Below are 23,727 nucleotides of genomic sequence, written 5' to 3' on the forward strand. Positions count from 1 at the left end.
GCGGTGGGCAGCGTTTCTTCCTCTCCGGGCAGCGAAGTGGTGTCCACGTCCACTGGACGGAGGGCGGGGTGGGGAAACAGGCGTTGACCCCGCGTCACGAGTACGGGGTCGGTCCGCTTCCCCGCTCCGAGCCCCACAGCGAGGGGTACGATCCATCTCCGGCTCCATGCCCGGCGTGCAAGGGGCGGAACCGGCTCGGGATTGGCTGCGGCCGTCCGACCCCTTTCGCCGCCCGCCAGTACCTGTCGCCCGCAAGCGCCTGCGCAATAGGCCGGCCGTGGGGGGCGGGAAGCGCTTCGCGGCAGCGGAGCCCATGTCGGCCCTGAGGCGCTCGGGCTACGGCCCCAGTGACGGCCCTTCGTACGGCCGCTACTACGGGCCCGGGGGCGGCGATGTCCCGGTGCACGTACCTCCGCCCTTATACCCTCCTCTTCGGCCCGAGCCTCCCCAGCCTCCAGTTTCCTGGCGAGGGCGCGGGGGCGCCCCGGCCGAGACCACCTGGCCCGGAGAAGGCGCAGGTGGCGATGCCTACTACCCCTCCGGAGCCGCCTGGGCAGAGCCGAGTAGAGCCGGGGGCGGACACCAGGTGAGCTTCGCAGTCTTTCCCGGGGACCCAGACGGGAAGTCCTGGGCGGAGGTGAGGACCATTGCGGGGTTTTGTACTTAGGGTTTGTTACGACTCGGGTTTCTGATTTGTTCTTCTTCTGGGGAGGGTGCAGAGACAGAGATTGGAGACGTGAGTGAGGGGATAGATGCCCGTGTTCCATTTGTCTCTTCGTGTTTTACTTCAGCCGTCATAAGTGTTCCTGTCACCACCAAAAAAAAAAAAAAAAAAAGCCGAAAAATTATTCGGCGCTGACTTCCTAAGCTTAGTGGCGGGCAGCAGGATCTCTCTCCCGAGAGCGTAATGTAGGGTGACTGGGCTGTAATAATTTATCCTGCGTGGCTCGGGCAGCTGCAGCCCCAGGCGTTACTCAGCAGCCCCTCCCGCGGGGGAGGGGTGGGGGGCCGATCGTTTAGTCCCTTGTCACTAAGTCTTTGCCTGGGATTGAATCACGAATAATCAATATTGCAAAGTACCTTTATGTTCTATTTAATCGTCACAAGGCTGAAAGACAGATGTTATTAATGCTTTCCTATTTTTGAATGAAAAAGGCTCTGAGAGATTAACTTCCCTAATCTATTTGGACCTGTAACATTTTATTACCTGTATACATGCCACAAATGCATTTCTATTTTCTCCTAAAGTGGTATAGGATGGTGGCACACATCTTTAGCCTTCATAACATCCTCATTTGCTGAAAATGAATTATAAAATTGCCACACATTAATGAGATTGCAAGATACTACAGTGCTTTGGGAAATAGCTGGGTAGTTGGTAAAATTTGTGGCAGAGAATTAGCCTTATGATCTAGCACATCCACTTGTTAAGTGTATTCAAGAAATGGAAAACAAGCCGGGCGGTGGTGGCGCACGCCTTTACTCCCAGCACTCGGGAGGCAGAGGCAGGCGGATCTCTGTGAGTTCAAGGCCGGGCTGGATCGACAGCCTTCAAAGCAATACAGAGAAACCCTGTCTCGTAAAACCAAAAAAAAAAAAAAAAAAAAAAAAAAAAGGAAATGGAAAACAACAACAAAAACCAAAAACAAACAAAAAAAGAAACGGAAAACGTGTCCCCCTAAAAAGTTGTTTAACATGTCTTTATAGCATCATTAATCATAATGACCAAAATTGGAAGTAACTCATATAGTTATCAACTGATGGCTGGATTACCAAACTTGGCATATGTTCTAGAACATAACATCCAGAATGTTATGGATTCTCTGTACATGTTTGTTTCAACATGGATGAACCTTGAATAGATCATGCTTGGTGGGTGAAGGTAGTCACAAGGATTGGGTTTCATATTGTGTGACTCCATTTAAATGCAGTGACACAGTAAGTAATTCCTAGAGACAGAAACATTGGTGGGCTGCTGGAGTTGGAGACTGGAAGGAAGCATTGAAAACCTGGCCTCTGAAGTGATACAGTGTTCTGAAGTTAGTGATAAAGACTTCACTAAAAACCCTAAAAACCGCTGGATTGTACATTTTAAAAGGGTGGACTAAGTATATCTCTAAAACTTGTGTAAGAATAAATACATGCAGTACTAAGAGGTTAATGTAAAGAAGAATCCATATTTCCTGTGCTGATTCCAAAAGTAGGGTGGAATGAGTAGGCTGTTGGGCTTTTATGGTCTAATGATGAAGTAATCACCCAAATTAAAGATCAGTTGATGAGGAAAAGGAGTTGATCTTTTTTTTTTTTTTTTTTTTTTTTTTGGTTTTTCGAGACAGGGTTTCTCTGTGGCTTTGGAGGCTGTCCTGGAACTGGCTCTGTAGACCAGGCTGGCCTCGAACTCACAGAGATCCGCCTGCCTCTGCCTCCCTAGTGCTGGGATTAAAGGCATGCACCACCAATGCCCAGCGACAGTCTTAACTTTATTGACTTGTACTAAATTTTATATTATATCTCTGAAATTAAAAAAAAAAGTACAAGGCTAGTGAAATGCTCTGTGGCCAAGGCGCTTGCCTTGTGTGTGTAGTCAGGACCCTGGATCCCTAGACCCATGTAAAAGCTGGGTGGCTTATCTGTGAGTTCAGCTTTAGAGGGTTGAGTTGGGATCCTTAGATCTAGCTGGCTGACAAGACTAGCTAGCAATGTGGCTTTGATTGAGAGACCCTGCTTCCTTGAGTGAGATAGAAGAGCGATTGAGGGAAATGAGTCTCGGGCCTCAGTATGCATGTACAGTGTCCTCACACATGCAAATATGCATGGGCTCACACATGAAGGGGGGATAGGAATTTTTCCTTTGTTTTCCCTCTAGTGGTGGGACTTGAACCCAGGGCCTTGTGTATTCTAGGCGTATTTTCTATCAGTGACCCACCTATACCTGCAACCCTGCAGGAAACTTTAAAAATCTACCCAGAAAGTGTGATCTGTGGGCAGCAACCTTTAGTATCACTGCAAGGCTGTCAGAAATGCAGAGTCTTGCAACTGGTTCATGTGCACAGCAAAGGGTTAAGTATGTTCAGGAGCTTACTCTGAATACACTAAGACTTTACTCATTATTTTTTCCAAGATAGGTCTCTATGTAGCCAAGGGTGATCTTGAATTTCTGAGCTTCTTGCCTCTATCTCTCAAATGCTCAGTATAGGTGAGCTCTACCCTACCTGTTTTTTTAACATTTAAATATGGCATAGGGGAAAATTGGAAGTCTACCACTCTTAACCAGGTTTGGTTTTAGGTTTTTGGTTTGTTTGTTTTCTTTGTTTTTTTGAGACAGAGTTTCAATGGGGGAAATCCTTCTGTGTATATGTCTCTCTTTGGTTAATGAATAAAGCACTGTTGGCCAATAAGGAAACAAGATAGGTTGGACTAGGAGTTGAGGAGGATTCTGGAAAACAGAGCCACAGTGAGTCACGATGTAGGATATGGGAGAAGTAAGAGGTCCTGACCCTTTCTCCAGTAAGAGAAGATCATGTGGAAATACTTAGATTACCAGTTATGGGTTAATAATTAAGTCAGAGCTAGCCGATAAGAAATCAAGCAAATGGCTAACAGCTTTATAATTAATATAGTGTCTTGTGTGTTGTTTGGGGGCTGCGACAGCAGCGGGACCCAAGTGACTGGCAGGAAGACTACATGTTACAGGGTTTCTCTGTGTAGCTCTGGCTGTCCTGGAACTTGATTTGTTGACCAGGCTGGTCTTGAACTCAGACCAGCCTACATCTGCCTCCCAAGAGCTGGGATTAAAGACTTGTGCTGCCGCCACCACCAGGCTTTCATCAACTTTTTGAGAGAGCAACTTCTAGGGCTGGGAGATGGCTCAGTGGTTATGAGCACAATTCAGCATCCACATGGCAGCTCTCAACTGTCTAACTGTAGTTCTAGGTGGTCTGACGCCCCCTTCTGGCCTCTTCAGACACCAGGCACATATGTGATGTATATACATGCATGTTGTTTGTAATGTTTCTATTCTGTTGCCACTGCTCTTGGTTGGCCACCAGAACTGGATGGTAAAATCCTGGGTTTTTGTTTGTTTGTTTGTTTGGTTTGGTTTGGTTTTTCGAAACAGGGTTTTCTGTATTGTTTTGGAGGCTGTCCTGAAACTCGCTCTGTAGACCAGGCTGGCCTCTAACTCACAGAGATCCGCCTGCCTCTGCCTCCTGAGTGCTGGGATTAAAGGTGTGCACCACCAATGCCTGACTAAAAAATCCTGCTGTTGAAGATACTTCATGCCTTGTTTTCAGGACAGAGAGACTAAAGTGAAGCTGAGCTGGAAGCGTTCTCCCTGCTGGCTAACTTTCGTAATGCCTTGAGTTGCTATGCAGCCAGCCTGAGGAAAAAAAACCCTAACAGTCTTAACCAGATATGGACCCATGCTAAACCACTAACTTGCCTGCCAAAATGTGCCCACTTGTGTGATAATGGCGTGACTGTTATAGGGTTAACGAATCACTTTGTGTTTGAGTCCCACGCTACAGGAGATAATTCATGACTGGTACTGTAAGCCTGTTCAAAAGCCTGTGGCTGGGTAGGTCATAGGCCCTAATGGGGAAATGGCTGCTACTGCTGTTTTGCTAAATGGACAAATTGCGCCCACTAAAGATCTTCCTTCAAATTATTTATGTTTATGCTCACAATTAGTGCTATTCTCAAGTTTGGTCAAAGGTTTGCTGTTGTTGGTATTGGTGGTGGTGGGGTTTGTGTGTGTGTTATAGTGGGTGGTGATTAATGCTGAGACTTATAACTGGTTAATGGGCTTTTAAAAAATGTGACTGTTGAATGCTCAGCCCTAAATGGGACATGCATTTTATCCTTCTAAGGCTCCAGAACATTATGGAAGTGTGGATGGGAAGACTGAGCCAGGGAAAGGAGAGGGCTGTTAGGGAAGACTGTCTGCTGGGTATGGTATGATTGTTGCACTGGGGAAGTCACAGCAGCTGTGATTACCTTCACAATATTGGGCCTAGCAGCACTCCATAACAGATGGAGCGGAGACTCATGCCACTCCACTTTTCTGAGAGTTTATAGGCCATAAACAGATGCTAGTAGAAAGTGGCTGGCAAGGCACCACCCCTTCCAGAGGCACAATTGACAGTTAACCATTGCTGGGGTGGGGTGGGTTTGGATGGCCTTAGGTGGTGTAGCCGCTGTTCATTGTCGGTGCACCTGCGAATAACCCCTCACCCATGCTCACTTGAGTGACCCTAACCCTATGTACTCAGACTGTTCTGGGGTGGGGGCGAGTCTACTACGGAGTCTGTGCAATTGTCAGTGCTGAGCGCCTTCTTGAGATGCACAGCAATAGTGGAACGTGAAGATAGAAGAGAGCTTGGCAAGGCCTGCAATCCCATCTCTTGAGGTAGCTTAGGATGAAACGTTAGGAATTTTCAGGGCAGCCCGGCAACTCTGTAGAACCCTGTCTTAAAGTAAAATAACAAATGGCTAGGGATGTACCACACTGGTAGAATACTTGCCTAGCTTTTTAAAACTCTGGGTTTAATACCCAGTATGGGAAGAAAAAAGGGACAAACTATAAACAAACTAGAGAGCTGTTTGCATTTTCTCTACACAGTGGATAATTCCATTTCAACAGGGTTTGGATTTTGTGAGGTGAGTATCTGAAGAAAGAAAAGCAAGGGACTATGGTGTGAGGAAGCTGAGTCAGGAAGAAAGGAAACGCATAGTGTGGAGGATACTGGTAGTGAAATTGAACCGGAAAGAGTCAGCTGGATGGACAGTCCCTTGCTGGAGTTCCTAAGATTTAGGCTTGGCCTCGCTGCCTCGGGGCAGTGAGCTTCAGCCCTTGTCTCTTCATGTCTTCACTCATGATTTAAATTCGTGGGAGAGAGTGTAGGTACACAATAATCCCAGGGTTAATCCAGCACAACCAACAAACCACAAAAACCAACAGACAAAACCCTCTTCTTCAAAGGAAATAAAAATGGTTTGTTATGAGCCAAAAGTACACTTAATCCGTAAGTTCAAAGCCAAGTAACTTACCTTACTGAATAATAAACAGATCATGTGTTAAACTAGACAGTCAGTACTTTGGAAAGGGTTAAGAATTGGTTTGGAGGATTCTTACAAGAGTTTAGTGGCTTTATTGCAGTTTATTTGAGGACAGAGCCTAAAAAGATGTCATCACAGCGGTGATTGTTCTATATGAGTTGATGGCACTGAAATTATAGGTTGTAAACAGAAAGCTTAGCTATAGGAAAAGGCACCAGAATACAAAAAAACAAACAAAAAAAAAGATGTATTTACTTGTAGTAACTTGAGTAGTAATAGTTTCATATTCCAACGTTGTTAGGTTAAGTATTATCCTAGTGACAAGTAACTATGTTGTAGTAGTTAAACAGGCTAACTATTTCATATCTGAAATGTTTGGGACCAGAAATACGTCAGGTTTCAGGTTTTTGAAAGATACCTGCATAAAAATAATGAATTATTTTGGAGTCAGGACCTGAAAGTAAACATGAAATTCATTTATTTACAACTTCTACATGTAGCTTTGAAGGCAACTAACTGTACAACACTTTAATACATTTGTTTGTGTTGTTGTGCTGTGAATGGGACCTGGAGCTTTGAATGAACTTGGTAAGGGCTCTACCACTGAATCACTCTCCCTGTCTGTTTACATGCATGGACTGCAGCCCATCACCTGAGGTCAAGTATGACTTTTTCCTCTTACAATGCCATATCAAAGCTCAAAATATCCAGAATTAGAGCAGTTTGGATTTCAGATTTTCAGATTGGGTATACTCAACATATATTGACATGAAGTGACTGGAATTGGGAGAAGGCAAACTACTGTCTGTGGTTTTACTAGTCTTCACATAGAATCCCTTTTATCATTTCAGTGTGTGGTAGACAGTGCATAAGATCAGTGTTTTACCAGCTATTCAATAGTTGTTTTGTTCTGAGGCATGTGATACACTTATACTTTTATCTTTTAAGTTTAATAATTATAGTGGTTTATAGTAGGACTCCTTTTTGATTCCCATTATCTTGCCTCTTGTTAGAGATTCCATTTTCCTATCTAACCATTGTTAAGAGTGAATTGGACCAGGTGGTGGTGGCATGCGCCTTTATTCCTAGCATTCAGGAGGATCTCTGTGAGTTCAAGGCCAGCATGGTCTACAGAACGAGTTTCAGGACAGCCAAAGCTGTTGCACACACAAACCCTGTCTCGAAAACAAAACAAAATAAAACAAAAAAGAGTGAATTGAACATGGTAATGCACACCTGTAATTCTAACTAGGAATTCTAGCTAGGGGCAGGGGGATTGCAAGTTTGAGGCCAGCCTTGGTGGCATAGCAAGTTTCAGGCCAGCCTGGAATATGTAGAGAAACTGTTTCAAAAGAAAGCATCGGCAACAGGAAGAATGCTGTTTAAAATTAACTTGTTTTCCCCTTTTCCTTAGGAACAGTCACCATACCCTGGCTATAATTCCAACTATTGGAATTCTGTGCGACCGAGGGCCCCATACCCAAACGCATATCCTGTGAGACCAGAGTTACAAGGCCAGGTATGGCTGAAAATTGAGATTTCTCTGTCTTTTTTCTTTCCTTTTTTTTTTTTAGACAGTTTTATATAGCACAGGATGGACTAAAATTGTATACAGTTGAGGTGAACCTTGGACCTCTTGATCCTTATGGCTCCATCTCATAAGTGCTAAGGTTATAGCCCCTCTTACAACACCCAGTTTTATTTAGTTTTAGAGATCAAACCCAGGGCTTCACGAACACTTAAGTAAGCACTCTGCCAAGCTTCAATTTAAAAAATTATTAGCATGCCAGGCAGCGGTGGCGCACGCCTTTAATCCCAGAACTCAGGAGGCAGAGGCAGGCAGATCTCTGAGTTCAAGGCCAGACTGCTCTACAGGGTGAGTTCCAGAACAGTCAGGGCTACACAGAGAAACCTGTCTTGAAAAACCAAAATAAAGGGGGAAAGAGGATGCAGAAGCAGAGATTAGGAGAACCTCAAGTTTAGCCCTAGCAGAGGCTTCACAGTGAATTCCAGAGTAAGGCCCTTCTCAGACAGACAGGCATGTAAGTGAAACTGACAGTAAGAAAGAGTAAAAATAACTATGTGCCGTTCTAACATGGCTGTATTTGGAAATGCGTCTCCAGCCTTTCCTTTGTCATCTGTCTATACCTGAAACACTTACATATCTTTTAAATGTTTTAATGCATTTTTTGTAGTCTGTGTGTGGCCGGAGTGTGCCACAGTGCACATGTGGAAGGCAGAGGGCAGCTCTCAGGAGCTGTTTTCAGGGCTCTAGGGATTAAACTCCTGTCACTAGGCTTGCAAAGCAGGCACTTTGACCTGTTGAGCCATCTCTGTTGCCCTGTTGCACACTGGGTGCCAGCGTGTCCTGTGCAGCTTATAGACTCAGTGACAGGAACTTCCTCCTCCTTTCTGAGAGATCGCTCAGTCTCTTGTGCAGGAATTATGTGTGGGCCGATGACCACCATACCCAGCTTCTTCTTCTTCCTCCTTTTTAACATTAAGGAAAATTTAAAACAAAAGAAACAAATGGGCTGGGCATTGGTGGCACACACCTGTAATTCCAGCACTCGGGAGGCAGAGGCAGGTGGATCTCTGTGAGTTCCAGGCCAACCTGGTCTACAGAGCAAGTTCAGGACAGGCTCCAAAGCTACACAGAGAAACCTGTCTCAAAAAAAAAAAAAAAAAAAAAAAAAAAGAAAGAAAGAAAGAAAAAAGAAAGAAAGAAGAGAAGAAGAAAAAAAAGAAAAGAAAGAAATGTCCTCTTAGCTTCCACAAGTCTCAACACTTGACCATATTTATCTTTAGAGTATTTTGAAGCAAATACCAACTAGCATATCTTATTGCTTGTTAATAAACCTACTAAGTATGTTCATCTAAAAACAACAAAGGAAGACTATCCCCCTTTGACTCTGGCGATTGAAAACTTGGTCCTCAGTTGGTGGTACTGTTTGTGAGATTTAAGTGGCATGGCCTTGCTTAAAGAAGTATGTCTCTGGGTAGACTTTGAGGGTTTAAAGGCTTAAGCCACTCTGAACTTCCTCTTTCTGCTTTGTGCTAATAGTTTAAGGGTGCTAGTGGTACATGACTTTAATCCCAGCACTCAGCAGGCAGAGGCAGGTGCACCTCTGTGAGTTCGAAGCCAGCCTGGTCTACAGAACAAATTGCAGGACAGTTAGGGCTACACAGAGAAACCCTGTCTGGAAAACCACCCCCCCCAAAAAAAGAATTATAGCTCTCAGCTTACTTGTCCAGCTTCTGAGTCTCCGTTTCACCACAATGGACTCACCCTCTGGGACCAAAAGCCCACGTAAACTCTCCTTTTCAGTTGCCTTGGTTACAATGTTTTATCATAGCAATAGAAAAGTGACTAATACACATAGCATGATTAAAATTTTACAAAGGAGTGCCAGCAAGATAACTCAGTGAGTAAAGGTACTTGTCACCAAGTCTTATCACCAGGTTCAGTTCCTGGAACCCACATGCTGGCAACTCTCACTAGGTGAGCTCAAAATGTGTGCCATATAGCATTTATGCACATGTGACCCACCACTGTCACACACAAAAAAGAAATAGATAAAGGGGCTGGAGAAATGGCTCAGTGGTGAAGAACACTGGCTGCTCTTCCAAAGGACCTGGGTTCAATTCCCATCACCCACATGGCAGATCACAACTGTCTTACTTCAAGACCTGACAGCCTCACACAGATATACATGCAGGCGAAATACCAATGCATGTAAAAAAATAAAGAAATAGATAAGACCATGTATGGTGGCACACACCTGCTTTCTTTTTCTTTTCCTTTAAATTCTAGTACTTTATTCCCTACATTGCAGCTATAAAGTCCCATATGGATTTTCAGTGTTGAATAGTGACACTATCAAGTTTCAGAGATTTATTCATCAATGTGATAAAACAAACAAACAAAAAGAGCATGATTTCAGAGATTCAGAAAAGTATTTCTTGGTTAAGTGAGAAACTGTACAGATGGCCTCTGAAAGACCTTCCTGATATAAGCAGTCTTATGGTGAGCTTCATGGGCCTTCAGTTTGCTGTAGTCCAGTGGCACTGATGAGACTTTATATTTATGGAGACCCAGTTTGTTCCAAGGTCCTGGGTTGTTCTTCCTGTCCCCATTGACATCTGGACTGTACAGTACATACGGAGCTGTTCCAGTGCCTCCTGCTTGGGTGAAGATGGAGATGCTTCTTGACTTGCCTGATGATCTGGTGGAGTACGTTTGCAGCAGAGGCCAACCTCCACTAGACTGCAGAACAAGACCAGGACACAAACACTGAGTAGCTTCAGCAACCTGGCTGAGGGGATGGCACACACCTTTAGTCTAGTACTCAGGAGGCAGAGGCAGAGGATCTCTGTGAGTTCAAGGCCAGCCCTGTCTACATAGCATATTCCAGTCTCATTAAGCTACATAATGAGACCTATCTCAAAAAAAGAAAAAGGAGTGAATAAGTAAAGTTTAAAAAAATTACAAGAAAACAATTCTAATTAAATCTACTTGTTTCTAACAATAATTTGAATAAAATTCCTTCAAAGAATAGTCCTTGGTACTGGAGAGGTGGGTCAGCAGTTAAGAGTACAAGCTGCTCTTGCAGAGGACCTACGTTCAATTCTCAGCACCCACATGGCAGCCTACAACACCTGTAACTCCATTTCCAAAGGATCCAACACCCTCATATAGACATACATACAAGCAAAACACCAATGTGCATGAAATAAAAAAATACATTTTTAAAAACTTATTTTTTATCATTTAGTCATTTCATTATCATACAGGATTTGGATTTTTGTTTCTTTGTTTTTCAAGACGGAGTCTCTCTGTAGCTTTGGCTGTCCTGGAACTCTCTCTGTAGACCAGGCTGGCCTTGAATTCACAGAGATCCACTACTTCTACCTCCCAAGTGCTGGGATTAAAGGTGTGCACTGCCACCACCTGGCTTTAAATTCTGTTTTGTGTAACTAATTTTTTTAAGAGTTACTTATTTTAGCCGGGCGTTGGTGGCACATGCCTTTAATCCCAGTACTCGGGAGGCAGAGGCAGGCAGATCTCTGTGAGTTCGAGGCCAGCCTGGTCTACCGAGCGAGTTCCAGGACAGCCTCCAAAACAATACAGAGAAACCCTGTCTCGAAAAACCAAAAAAAAAAAAAAGTTACTTATTTTTATTTTATATATATATGGATGCCTTACTTAACTTGTATGTATGTGCATCACATGTGTGCAGTGCCCAAAGAGGCCAGAAGAGGGAGTTGAATCCCCTGGACTGGAGTTACAAATGATTGTGAGCTGTCTTATGGGTGCTGGAAACTAACCCTGGATCCTCTGGAAGAGCAGCCAGTGCCTAACCACTGAGTCTTCTCTCCTACCATATATATCCCATTTTGTGCAACTACAAATTATGTACATGAGCTACTTCATACCTGTGACTTTTTTCTAGGTGAATGATTTCATTGGGAATCCAAATTCAACAAAAAGTCACATGTCTTATCAAATCTGTACTTTCTTCAGACTGAAAACCTGAAGGGCTTCTGGATAAATATTATTTGGCTCTTTAATCTTTTATTGTTCCTCACCTCACATTAAGTTCTTTGGGCATTCGTATTTTGTTTCTCTTGTTAGTTTTTTGAAACAGGTCCTACTAATGTGGGCCAGGCCGTCTTCTACCTCATATTCCTCCTGTCTCACCTTCTTAGTGCTGGGATCACAGGTGTGTACACACACTTAGGGTTCCTCCCTTCCTCAGACAAGGTCTCACTATGTAGTCTGCTGGCTACAGTCATGAAATTTTCCCTGCCACAGTGCTGGGATTGCAAACAGGTGCCAACACAGCCATTTTAGTCATGTGTAGTTAAAATGAAAAGGTTAGAGACAGCAATGGTTACAAGAAAACTTGATTTTAAATTTTTTTTTTTTTGGGTTTTTGGAGACAGGGTTTCTCTGTGGCTTTGGAGGCTGTCCTGGAACTCGCTCTGTAGACCAGGCTGGCCTCGAACTCACAGAGATCCGCCTGCCTCTGCCTCCCGAGTGCTGGGATTAATTTTTTTTTTTTTGGAATTTGATTTATTTTGATTTTTGTTTTATTTATTTATTTATTTAGGTTTTTCGAGACAGGGTTTCTCTGTGGCTTTGGAGGCTGTCCTGGCACTCGCTCTGTAGACCAGGCTGGCCTCGAACTCACAGAGATCCGCCTACCTCTGCCTCCCGAGTGCTGGGATTAAAGGCGTGCGCTACCAACACACTGATTTTACAATTTTAAAAAGCTAAAGTGGACCTGGGGAGACCGCTCAGTGGACAGAATGTCTGCCATGCAAACGTGATGGCCTGAATTTGGATACCCAGAACCACATAAAGGCTAAATGCAGTAGCCCATGTGTCTGTAATCCCTAGCCTGGCGTAAACAAGAGTCCCTGTATCAAACAAGTTCATCCTCTGACCTTCACAAGTATGCTATGGCACATACATGTCCCCTCCACATCATACACATACACCCATCATTCACACCCACACACACATCCACAGAGAGAGAGAGACAGGGAGAGAGGGAGGGAGAGAGAATGGAAACATTAAAGTAATCGTTTAAGCTTAGGGCTTAGCTTTAATCTTGTTTGGAGCATTAAACACAATTCTGGATATCAGCAATGCAATCGTCTAGGTAGGTGATTTAAAACTACAGGAAAAGGGACTGACAATGTATATTATTGGTAACACACTTGTCTGGCATGCACAAGGCTCTGGGTTTAGTTCCTAGTGCTATTTAAAACAACAACCACACTAGTAATAAGTAAGGAGTTTCTCTGTTATAGTTGTTGGTGTTATCTGGGAAGCAGGGTGGTTTCAGTGTCCAATATGGACTATAGAATCAGACATAGGTTCGTTTCTTGAACTTGTCATAATATAGCAATGTAATCACCGTCTGTTGTACCTGCTAAGTCAATTATTTTTTATCTCACTTATATTCTCTGTAATCCTGCAAGGTACGTTTAGACTCTTCATTTTCCTGTTAGAGAAACTGAAGCTGAGAGTAATTACAGAGTGAGGTCTATCTCTGATTTCTCTCTTTATCCTTTCTATTATGTAATGGTATTTCTTTTTTTTTTTTTTTTCTCTTGCTTGTCCCCCATGTTTCCTAGAGTCTCCTTCTGTGGATAAAAGTTCTCTGCTAGTGGATGTGATTGTGAATTATATTTAAGAAATGTTTGAGGAGGCCATTACTTTGTCACTTCATCTGCCATCACGATATATTCTTTCATTGGTGCAGCATAGCTCATAGCCTGAGCTCAGTGCATGGCTTGTGCTTACAGTAGAGAAGAGAAGGAGTGCCTCAGAGACTGCTGAGATAGCTTAGACTTTTGTCAGTTACCGGTATCTTTTCTTGCTAACATTTTCAAGGTTGGACATTAAGTGCATTTCTGTAGTTGGTTGTGTTCTTACTCTTTATTCTTTTGGATCTTTGCTCTTTGAGGGCCCACCGCCCAGCTCCCAGATAAACACACAGGCTTATTATTACTTATAAATGCCCGGCCTTAGCTTGGCTTATTTCTAGTCAGCTTTTGTTAATTTATTCGGTTTACCTTTTTCCTCTGGGCCTTTTCCTTTTCTTACTTCTGTAGTCTTAGTTTCATGCTTATTCTGTGACTGGCTGTGTGGCTGGAAGCCTGGCCCCTACTTTTCATGCTCCTTGATCTCTATTGCTTCCAGATCCCTCTTTTTCTCCTATTCTGTTTGCCTCCCAGCCCCGCCTATCCTTTGTCCTGCCTCCCTATTGGCCATTCAGCTCTTTAGTAGACTAGTCAGGTGTTTTAGGCAGGCAAAGTAACACAGCTTCACAGAGTTAAATAAGTACAACATCAAAGAGTGCAACACATCCTTGCATCATTAAAACAAATGTTCTACAGCATAAACAAATGTAACACATCTTAAATTAATATTCTACAACATATTTCAGCCCTTTAACTCATTCATCTTTCTTCCTCCCTGATTTTCCTTTTTTTCAGAGTTTGAATTCTTATACAAATGGAGCATATGGTACACCATACCCTCCTGGCCCTGGACCAAATACTGCCTCATACTCTGGGGCTTATTATGTACCTGGCTATACCCAAAGCAATTACTCCACGGAAGTTCCAAGCACTTACCGTTCACCTGGTAACAGCCCAACTCCAGTCTCCCGTTGGATATATTCCCAGCAGGACTGTCAAACAGAAGCGCCTCCTCTCAGGGGTCAGGTTCCAGGATATCCTGCTTCACAGGTAAGTAGTTTTCTGTCAGGGAAACAGTTCTGCTTCCTGAATTGTAAACAGTGGAAAGGTGTTTATTACGTGAGTACCAGCTTAAGAAAACAACTAGAGCCAGGCATGGTGTGTACACCTTTAACCCCAATTCTCATGAGGCAGAGGCAAGCTAATCCCATTGAGTTCAAGACTATCCAAGGCTACATAGTGTGGCCTTGTCTCAAAAAAAAAAAAACACTGTAGATGGTCAGATATTTTTCTATGGAGGATTTTGGCCAAAGATACCTTAAAAATGTCATAATCATAGTTCTTTTAAATTCTAAGTTTTATTTGTTATTTGTGTGCCTGATGGGAGTTGGGGGGATGACACATGTACCATATCCATGGTGGAGGTCAGGGGACAACTTTGTGAAGTGTGTTCTCATTTTATCTTCTGTGGGTTCCCGGGTTCAAATTCAGGTCTTTAAAGCAAGTGCCTTTACTTACTGAGCCATCTCACTAGCCCATAATTATAATTTTTTTTCTTTTCTTTCTTTCTTTTTGAGACCAGGTCTCAGTATATAACCCAAGCTGGCCTCAAACTCACAGTCGCCTGTCTGCTTCTGCTTCCTGAGTTGTGGGACTAAAGACAAATGCTACCATACCTGGCTCCTATTTTGTCCTCCCCCACTTTTATTTTCATTATTTTTAATAATGTATATGTGTTTGCATGTATGATTGTGTTTGTACACGTGTGTGAATATAGGTACTCGCAAACGCCAGAGGTATGAGAACCCCTGGAACTGGAGTGATGGGTTTGGGAGCCACCTGACGTGGTGTTAGGACTTGAACTCAGGGTCCTCTAAAAGAGCAATATATGCTCTTAACTACTGACACATTTCTGCAGCCCCTATAAAACTTTTGTAATAAAGTAAATCTTTAGATGTTGTTCAGAAGTTTCCCTAACTTAATCTTTTCCTGTGCTCTTAGTCTTATATTAATATGCTAAGAATATACCACATTTATTTCTGTTTGTTTCAAAAAGAATTCTACTGTCTTTGTGTTTATAGAGTATAGATTCATGTATCTGTAATGTTTTTGGAAACTAACATGCCTCATCCAGTGACTTTTAGGTCTTATTCCTGAATCTTTCACCAACTCTGTTCTTTGTGATTTGGAGTCAGGGTTTCTCAGGTGTGGAGAATTTTTGGTAACTGAATAATGACTTACTTGAAGGTCGGGATCTGTCTATGCTATTTTTATTACTTTAAAATTTTTGTTTTGTCTTTTAAACAGTGACCAATTAGCATACCAGCATATTTGTTTTTTCCAATCTAGAACCCTGCAATGACCTTGCCCCATTATCCTTATGGAGATGGTAACCGTACTGTGCCACAGTCAGGAGCAACTGTACGACCACAAGATGATGCATGGGCTTCTAGTGCTTATGGGATGGGGACCCGTTACCCCTGGCCTTCAGCTGCACCCTCAGCCCCACCTGGGAATCTCTACATGACAGAAAGTGCTTCACCCTGGCCTGGCAACAGTTCTCCTCAGCAACCTCCTTCACCACCACCCCAACAGCCTAAGGTAGGACACCTTCCAAATGCTGTTCTTTTGACTTCTAGATAATGAAGAGAATACAAGATGACACATCTCTGTATTTGCCTGTGGTGGTGGAGACTAACTGCAAAAAAATTGATTATTACACTATAGCATTGTGTATCTTAATTTATGTTTTTGCTTTTTTTTATAAGCATTATTGTTTGGTGATTTTTTTGGGGGGGGTTCTCTGTATTGTTTTGGAGGCTGTCGGTCCAGCCTGGCCTCGAACTCATAGAGATCCGCCTGCCTCTGCCTCCCGAGTGCTGGGATTAAAGGCGTGCGCCACCACCGCCCGGCTTTGGTGATTTTTTTTTAAGGTTATCTTTTTTATACTTTCCTCTGTCTCTCTCTCTGTCGCTCTCTCTCTGTGTATGTGTGTGTGTAGATGTACTGACTGCATGTATGTCTATGTACCATGAGTGTGCCTGGTGCTCTTTGAGGCCAGGTTCCCTGGAACTGAAGTTACAGACAGTTATGAGCTGCCTCGTAGCTACTGGTAATCAACTTTGGGTCCTCTGGAAGAGCAGCCAGTGCTCTTAACTGCTAACTAGCTCTCCAGCACAATAAACTTTTTTAAAAAGATGGAAAAAATGCCTCTTTTCTACTTTGATGCTATCTGAATTTTAAATAGAATCAAAGAGTGTATTTTACGACCTCAAGTGATACGTGGACAGAAGATGAAAAACAGCATGAAGTAGCACAACACTGTCTGTGTGGCGTTGTTTAAGTCACAGACACAACACTGTCTGTGTGGCGTTGTTTAAGTAAGTCACAGACCAACACTGTCTGTGTGGCGTTGTTTAAGTAAGTCACAGACACAACACTGTCTGTGTGGCGTTGTTTAAGTAAGTCACAGACCAACACTGTCTGTGTGGCGTTGTTTAAGTAAGTCACAGACACAACACTGTCTGTGTGGCGTTGTTTAAGTAAGTCACAGACCAACACTGTCTGTGTGGCGTTGTTTAAGTCACAGACCAACACTGTCTGTGTGGCGTTGTTTAAGTAAGTCACAGACACAACACTGTGTGGCGTTGTTTAAATAAGTCACAGACACAACACTGTCTGTGTGGCATTGTTTAAGTAAGTCACAGACCAACACTGTCTGCTTTTGGTTGTGTTCCTGAGGCTTTCACTAAGGAAGAAAACTAATTATTAAGTCACTGGCTGGATTGTGAGGTAGTAAGATTGATTGTGAAGTGTTCACAAAGATGACTTGTATTGAGGTAGATTCCAACCATCATATTTAAGAATTCTGTGGCTTTTACTTGAAAGGGCTTCTCTGTTTATCTTCTTAATGGTTTTCTTTTTGGATGATTAAGGTGGGATCCAGTTTTATTGGTGGGAACATTTTCAAGTTCTTTCCTGTTTGGGAAAGGTGGTACTATATGTGATGTTGATGACCTCCTTGTTAAGAGAAGCTTTCCTTGAGAGGAGCCTTCCCGCCCGCCTGGTTCCAGATCCGCATCAGTCCCAAATAAACACATTATGAAGCTGTTGGCCTTGCTTGTCTCTTACTGGCTAGCTCTGCTTTAAGTAATTACCCCATAATTGTTAATCTAAGTATGTCTCTTACCGGAGAATAGTTCTGGGCTCCTACCCCCATGGCGGTTACATGTTGACTCTCGTGTTTTTTCTTCCCAGAATCCTCCTGGACTCCTAGCCCCACCTATCTAGATTCCTATAGGCTCAACAGTACTTTATTGACAAATAACAGGCAAATAACAGGACTTCCCCAACACCTCCTATTAAAATACCTTCCTTTCTCCTTTCTGTCTTCCCATTCCAAGGATCCCTCGTACTCCTATAACCAGTCGGGGCAAGGCATGAACCGGCACAGCTTTCCGTGCAGTGTCCATCAGTATGAATCTTCGGGAGCAATGAACAATGATAATTCAGACCTTTTGGATTCTCAAGTCCAGTACAGTGCTGAGCCTCAGTTGTATGGTAATGCCGCCAGTGACCATGCCAGCAATCCCGTTCAGAGTAATCTCCCTGAAGAGTGTTTTTCTTCAGATGAAGGTACACCTCCAAGTATTAAAAAAATCATCCATGTGCTGGAAAAGGTTCATTATCTTGAGCAAGAAGTAGAAGAGTTTGTAGGAAAAAAGACAGACAAAGCATACTGGCTTCTGGAAGAAATGCTGACAAAGGAACTTTTAGAACTAGATTCTGTTGAAACTGGAGGGCAGGACTCTGTCCGTCAGGCCAGAAAAGAGGCTGTCTGTAAGATCCAGGCCATACTGGAGAAATTAGAGAAAAAGGGATTATGAAACAATTTGGAATGAAGGGTGAGCCTGTTACTAATTTGGCCAAAGAACTCTTGAATTCGGTTGGTTACCATCTTTTGAAATGCCTGTTGTGACAAGAAGCAACACATTCCAACTTCTAACCTAAAATTTGAAAGGAAAAGGAGCTGAAAAGCTGGCAGAGAAATGGACGAACATGTTACAGGGCTCTTTGCAATTTTCAGAAGACTGAACATAACAAGGAGACTGGAATTATCAGTATTTCCAAGTAGACCCACTCCTGAAGAAATCCATGGGCATCTCTAGGCTGCTTCTTATCAGCAGGAGGGAAATAGACTTTACGTAACAGGTTATCACAACATAATCTGAGACAAGCAGTCTGTTTTGTAAGCATCTAGACTGTCACATTTTTGTGCATTGTGACTGCATATACTTCATGTGTAAATTATAGCTTAGGCTCTTGGCCTCTGTTTTGTTTGTTATCTGCAGTTCACAAATGTAATATAATTCTACTTCTTGGTACATTTTGTAGTAATATGTTTAATACTGGCAGCCAGATAGATGGGCAGTTCTGAACAAATTCATATCCTTTCACCACTTGAATATATTTAGTGGTAGTGGGCTCCCTAAGTCAGTCATTTATCTCCTTTTGTGCAGCATGTTATGTTAGAGATCTTCCCACTTCTGCTTTTCATAGTAGTCGGGAAGGTGAATTTGGAAATTACATTAACATAAGAATGACAATGTTTGTGGACATTTTACTTCTTTGCTTTTTTGTTGTATTTGGATAAAGAGTCTCTTTTGAAATTGCTTTTTTTTTTGGAAAAATATCTTTGGCTATTGCTGCTTCTATAGAGAGCCTTATGATAGAAACATAAAACCTAAATGCCACAGTTAGTATAAAGAGTGACTGCAAAAGGCAACAAATATGATTATTTAATAATATTGTTCTCCATTTAATAGTTTCTGTGGGACAGATTTGAGCTCAGTTTATAGTTGATAGAAGGAAAAGGAGATTCATGCTCAGGGAATGAGTCAGCCATAGCTAAAGTAGGAAATTCATTGTCTTAATTTAAATTTGGTCTTTATTTCTTAGAATAAATTACATAGAATTGCCTGTTTCATAAGACAGATGTTATTTATTATTAATAACTGTTGATTTGTTAAGCCAAGTTTAAGAAAGGGGCCTTTCTTGGTTATCAATATCTGTTATTATACAGAGACAGGTAAATAATTTATGTTTTAAATCTAAAGTGAGGTCTAGCATACGGTATCTGCTTTTGCAACAAAAGCGGTTTCTTAGTAAAATATCAAAGTGATACTTGTTTTCTAGACTAGCAGACCTTTATGTTAGTGATACTAAACCTATAGCCATCCCTTCTACTTACATAGAACCAAACCAATGCCAACATATAGTAAGTAGAAATGTCGCAAAAATATTGTGTGGAGATGGGGGATGTGGCTGAGTTAGTAGAGTGTTTGCCCAGCATGCATGAAGTCTTGGGTTAAATCCCCAGTATTGCATAAACCAGGCCTAGTGGTTCATACCTGTCTCAGCATTTGGGAGGCGGAGGCAGGAAGATTGCAAGGTCACCCTCGGCTACATAATGAATTCAAGGCCACCCTGAGCCACATGAGATCCTGTCTCAAAAAAACTAAGAGATTAAGTGATTCAAGATGTGATGATTTTATCCAGGAGTCTGTGGTTTTTAAAAGATTTTATTTAGCTGGGTTTGGTGGCATACACTTTTAATCCAGGCCGAGGCAGGTAGATCTCTTGAGTTCAAGGTCAACCTGGTCTACATAGTGACACACACATGCTTGATCTCGATCGATCGATCTACCTACCTACAGGATGTGTGTGTGCACACGTGTGTGTTTTATATCTACAAGTTTAATTTTTTTAAACAGAATTTCATGCCGGGTCGGCCTTAAACTTTGTAGCCTAGGACAACCTGAAAGATCTGATCCTTCTGCCTCACCTTTCTGTTACAAGTTTGTGCCTGGTTTATGTGGTGCCGAGACTCAGGGCTGTGTGTGTGCAGGGCAAGCACTTACTGAACTACAGCTGTAGCCCTGATTCTCTTACTTTTGGCCTAACATAGAAATGTTGTTAAAGGTTTTCAAGCTGGACATGGTGGCATGCAGCTGTAACCTCAGTATTCAGAGGCAGGTGGATGGGTCTCTGATTCTGAGACCATCTTGGTCTACATAGTAAGTATCAGGCTAGCCAGAAATGAGACCTAACCACCCTCAAAGAAAAGTTTTCTATCAAAGCATGACAATTACAATTAAAAGTTTAAGAGGAGAAACCTTAAAACTGGGTTGCCAGCGAGATACTAACAGATACAGAACACATTTTTGCTTAACTTACGCTGCCCAAGATGCCGATTTCTGCATTCTTCATTTTTACATATTGTACACGTTATGCACAAATGTACATAGATGTGTATATATCTTAAGTTATTTTTGAACTGTTAACATGATTTTAAACTTACAGAAGAGTTGTAAAAATAGTAGCGTTCCTGTGTACCCTCCATCTTCCTTCCGCTCGTTTTGACTTCTTTCCTAACTAAAACACTTGTCACAATTAAGAGTTGATCTTTTATAATGCTATTAATATTAGCTAAAGTAGCAAGCTAATGATAGATATTTTAATAATCTTTTTATTAGCATCCTCTTAACCGTACCAGATTCCATTTTGCATTTAGTTGTTCTGTCTGAGTAGTCTCTCCCTCTGTGATGCTGTATCATAAGGATAGCTGGTGTTGTCATGTATTTCCGGTGTGGTTCACTTTGAGCACTCTGCTGAGGTGGCATCTGCTAGGATTTACTACTGTAAGCTTACCCTGCTTTCCTTTGTAATTACTGAGTATGACTATGCAAATGTCCTGTTTCTGCTTAGAGTTTGCCTCTCCTATCACCTGGCAGATCTTGCTTGTGGCTTACTACTGTGGTGTTTAAATGGTGGTTTTTCTATTTCTTTCATTTCTATATTTAATAACTGGAATTCTTCTGGAAGGAAGAACTGGATTCTGGATTTATATTTTTAATTATATCAAGATATTCAGGATAGGTACGAACTCAGAACTTAAAGATATAAACTATGTTAATTGATTGCAAATGGCCAGTATCAAAGAAAAAAGCAATGTTGGTGACCTGTCTTTGAAAATATAATGAATTTAAGAATGAAAATAGTATTTATGATTTGTAAAATTCGTTTGACTTTTGACTTAAAATTGATTTGAAATGAAACACTTTTCTTTTGAAATTTTACATCTAGACTTTTTTAAGATATCTAAATTTATATTACTTTGGGGATCACTTTTGTCAATTCTTCAATAAAGTTACCTACACCTGGCATGATAAATACAGCTGTTTCCTCTCCAGGACCTTTGTTCAGGTAAACATCCCACTATAAACAACCGGCCCCGGTGCGGTGTCTGGTGCCTGGTTCTGTTCGTCTCTACCCATCAGTGTGTGCTTGTTTTAAATGCCTTTAAAGAATGAGGTTTGTGCAAACAAAAACAACCACCAATAAAAGGAATGGGGTTTGAAAACAGCATTTGACATAAATAATAACCTTTTTGTTGTTGTTGTTGTTTGTTTCTCAAGATAGGGTTTCTCTGTGGCTTTGGAGGCCGACCTGGAACTAGCCCTTGTAGACCACGGTAGTCTTGAACTCACAGAGATCCACCTGCCTCTGCCTCCCGAGTTCTGGGATTAAAGGCGTGTGCCACCTACCTTGTCATAAATAAAAACCTTTTAAGTTAATCAGATTTTTTTTTTAGGTTGAAAGGTATAGATTAAGTTGTCCATTAAGAAAAGCCTTGAGAGAGTAGATAGTAGATAGAGCTTTTTTTCTTTTTTCATCTTGGAATATTTTTATCTCTTTTTAAAAGTTGTGAGTTTTGTGCTGAATCCCCAGGGTCCACATGGGGGAGACTTGACTCACTGGTTTCCTTCTGAGTTCCATGTTCATTACTATAGCATGCCCCCTCCCTTAAAAATAAGTCTGTTAAAAAAATTAAGTTCTGAGTCAAATTCATGAAAAACAGCATTCTCCTGGTTCCACTCTATTTTTCTTGTTCTCCAAAGGCAACCACTTAAAATTTTATTAGATTTATCATCTTATGTGTTTGAGTGCTTTGTCTACATGTATGTGTGTTCCATGTGTGTCTGTTGCCCTTGGAGACCAGAAGCGGTCATAGTTGGGAGCCGCCATGTGAGTGCTGGGTAATTGAACCCTCGGATTTTGTTGTTTTGTTTTTTGAGACGGTCTCTGTGTAATCCTGGCTGTCCTGGAACTCACTCTGAGAGATGTGCCTGCTAAATACTGTGTTTAAAGTCATGCACACCACAGCACATCGAATTGATGATTTTTAAAATAACACACAATCATGTTTTTCTTTTCTCTTAATCTGTTGTTTTGTGAGAGTCACCATGTAGTACAGATTGGCTTTGAACTTGTTCTGTAGCCCAGGGTAGATTTGGACCGTGCTCTTCCTGCCTCAGCCTTCCTGTTTTTCCTTCAGGGGATGACAACAGAGACAGTTCTTTTTCTGTTCCTTCCATGTCTCGTCTGTTTCTCCCCTTCTGGATATTTGCACAGTCACTTCTCTGTGAATACGAACCAGAGCTCTGTCCCACAGGGAGTGGTGGTTTCTTGAGCTACTTTTCCCCGTAACTACTCTTCTGTCTTACTTGGGTACTTCTGTCCTCGGTCTAATTTGACCTCAGTCCTTTCTCTAGATCGGTTCAGCATTTCATTAGTCTTAGACTCCTGAGGAAGTCGGCTGGAGCCTTCCATACACATAAGGAGAATTCCCTTTGCCTGTTGTTTTCCTTTAAACTTTCTTAGCTTATATAGATCTTTTTTGTTTGGTTGGTTTTTTTTTTTTTTTTTTTTTTGGAGGCTGTCCTGGAACTGGCTCTGTAGACCAGGATGGCCTCGAACTCACAGAGATCCGCCTGCCTCTGCCTCCCTAGTGCTGGGATTAAAGGCGTGCTGCACCGCCAATGCCCGGCAGCCTACATAGACTTACATAATTTAAAATGTCAGTTCTGTCACATAGACTGAGTTTATTAGGTGAATACAAATAGTAGGAAATGGTTACTTTAAGAACTGTGGCCCGGCAGTGGTGGTGTACACCTTTAATCCCAGCATTCTGACTCCCAAGGGTTTTTGATTGCAACAGTGGCACAGGCTGTCAGCAGCCCCTTTCCCAGGTCTGTGGCAATGCATTATCAGGAAGATATTTCTTAAATTTTAAGGCTGGAACTTTTGCTCACAGCCAGATTTCATAAACCTCGGGTTCACTTAAGACTGCTATCTACTGTGTACTCAACCTGTTTGCTTAATCTTCCTTTAAGAGAATTATCCAACAACCAACCTTACTTGCTTTGGGTTTCTCATGTAATCAGCTTTTACAATATAAACAAATGCATAGCTTTTGTATTTTAACTTATGTACTCTTTCTTGCCCCTGGCCCATGCAGTAGTGCATTTGTGATCATATGTGTGTTGTGATCATCATTTGCTGAAAATAGCAAATTGGTTGAACGTAGTTTTATAAAATGAACATCTACCATAA

At 42.1% G+C, this 23,727-nt stretch overlaps 1 protein-coding gene and 1 long non-coding RNA gene across 4 annotated transcripts; one reads left to right on the forward strand and one right to left on the reverse strand.

Annotated features, from left to right (window-relative positions):
* Positions 1-3: 3 nt before the first annotated feature.
* Bag4 (BAG cochaperone 4) lies at positions 4-23,727 on the forward strand. Of its 3 annotated transcripts, none has more exons than XM_013110856.3 (5): positions 4-637; positions 7,472-7,576; positions 14,068-14,322; positions 15,622-15,873; positions 17,676-23,727. In XM_013110856.3, the coding sequence occupies exons 1-5, from the start codon at positions 167-169 to the stop codon at positions 18,156-18,158; spliced, it is 1,566 nt and encodes a 521-aa protein (XP_012966310.2). In that variant the 5' UTR covers positions 4-166; the 3' UTR covers positions 18,159-23,727. The 3 variants fall into 3 exon arrangements, with proteins under 3 accessions (XP_012966310.2, XP_005066629.2, XP_040587670.1); XM_005066572.4 differs by having other exon boundaries at positions 4-586; XM_040731736.1 differs by lacking the exon at positions 7,472-7,576 and having other exon boundaries at positions 4-586.
* LOC110340314 lies at positions 9,938-17,775 on the reverse strand. The gene is made up of 3 exons (XR_002382098.2): positions 17,643-17,775; positions 14,209-14,358; positions 9,938-10,324 (listed from the first exon to the last, which is right to left on the reverse strand). It is a non-coding gene; the product is annotated as an uncharacterized LOC110340314 (long non-coding RNA).

This window comes from Mesocricetus auratus, unplaced genomic scaffold (genome assembly GCF_017639785.1).
Source record: "Mesocricetus auratus isolate SY011 unplaced genomic scaffold, BCM_Maur_2.0 Super-Scaffold_100026, whole genome shotgun sequence".
In the NCBI taxonomy this organism is placed as follows: domain Eukaryota; kingdom Metazoa; phylum Chordata; class Mammalia; order Rodentia; family Cricetidae; genus Mesocricetus; species Mesocricetus auratus.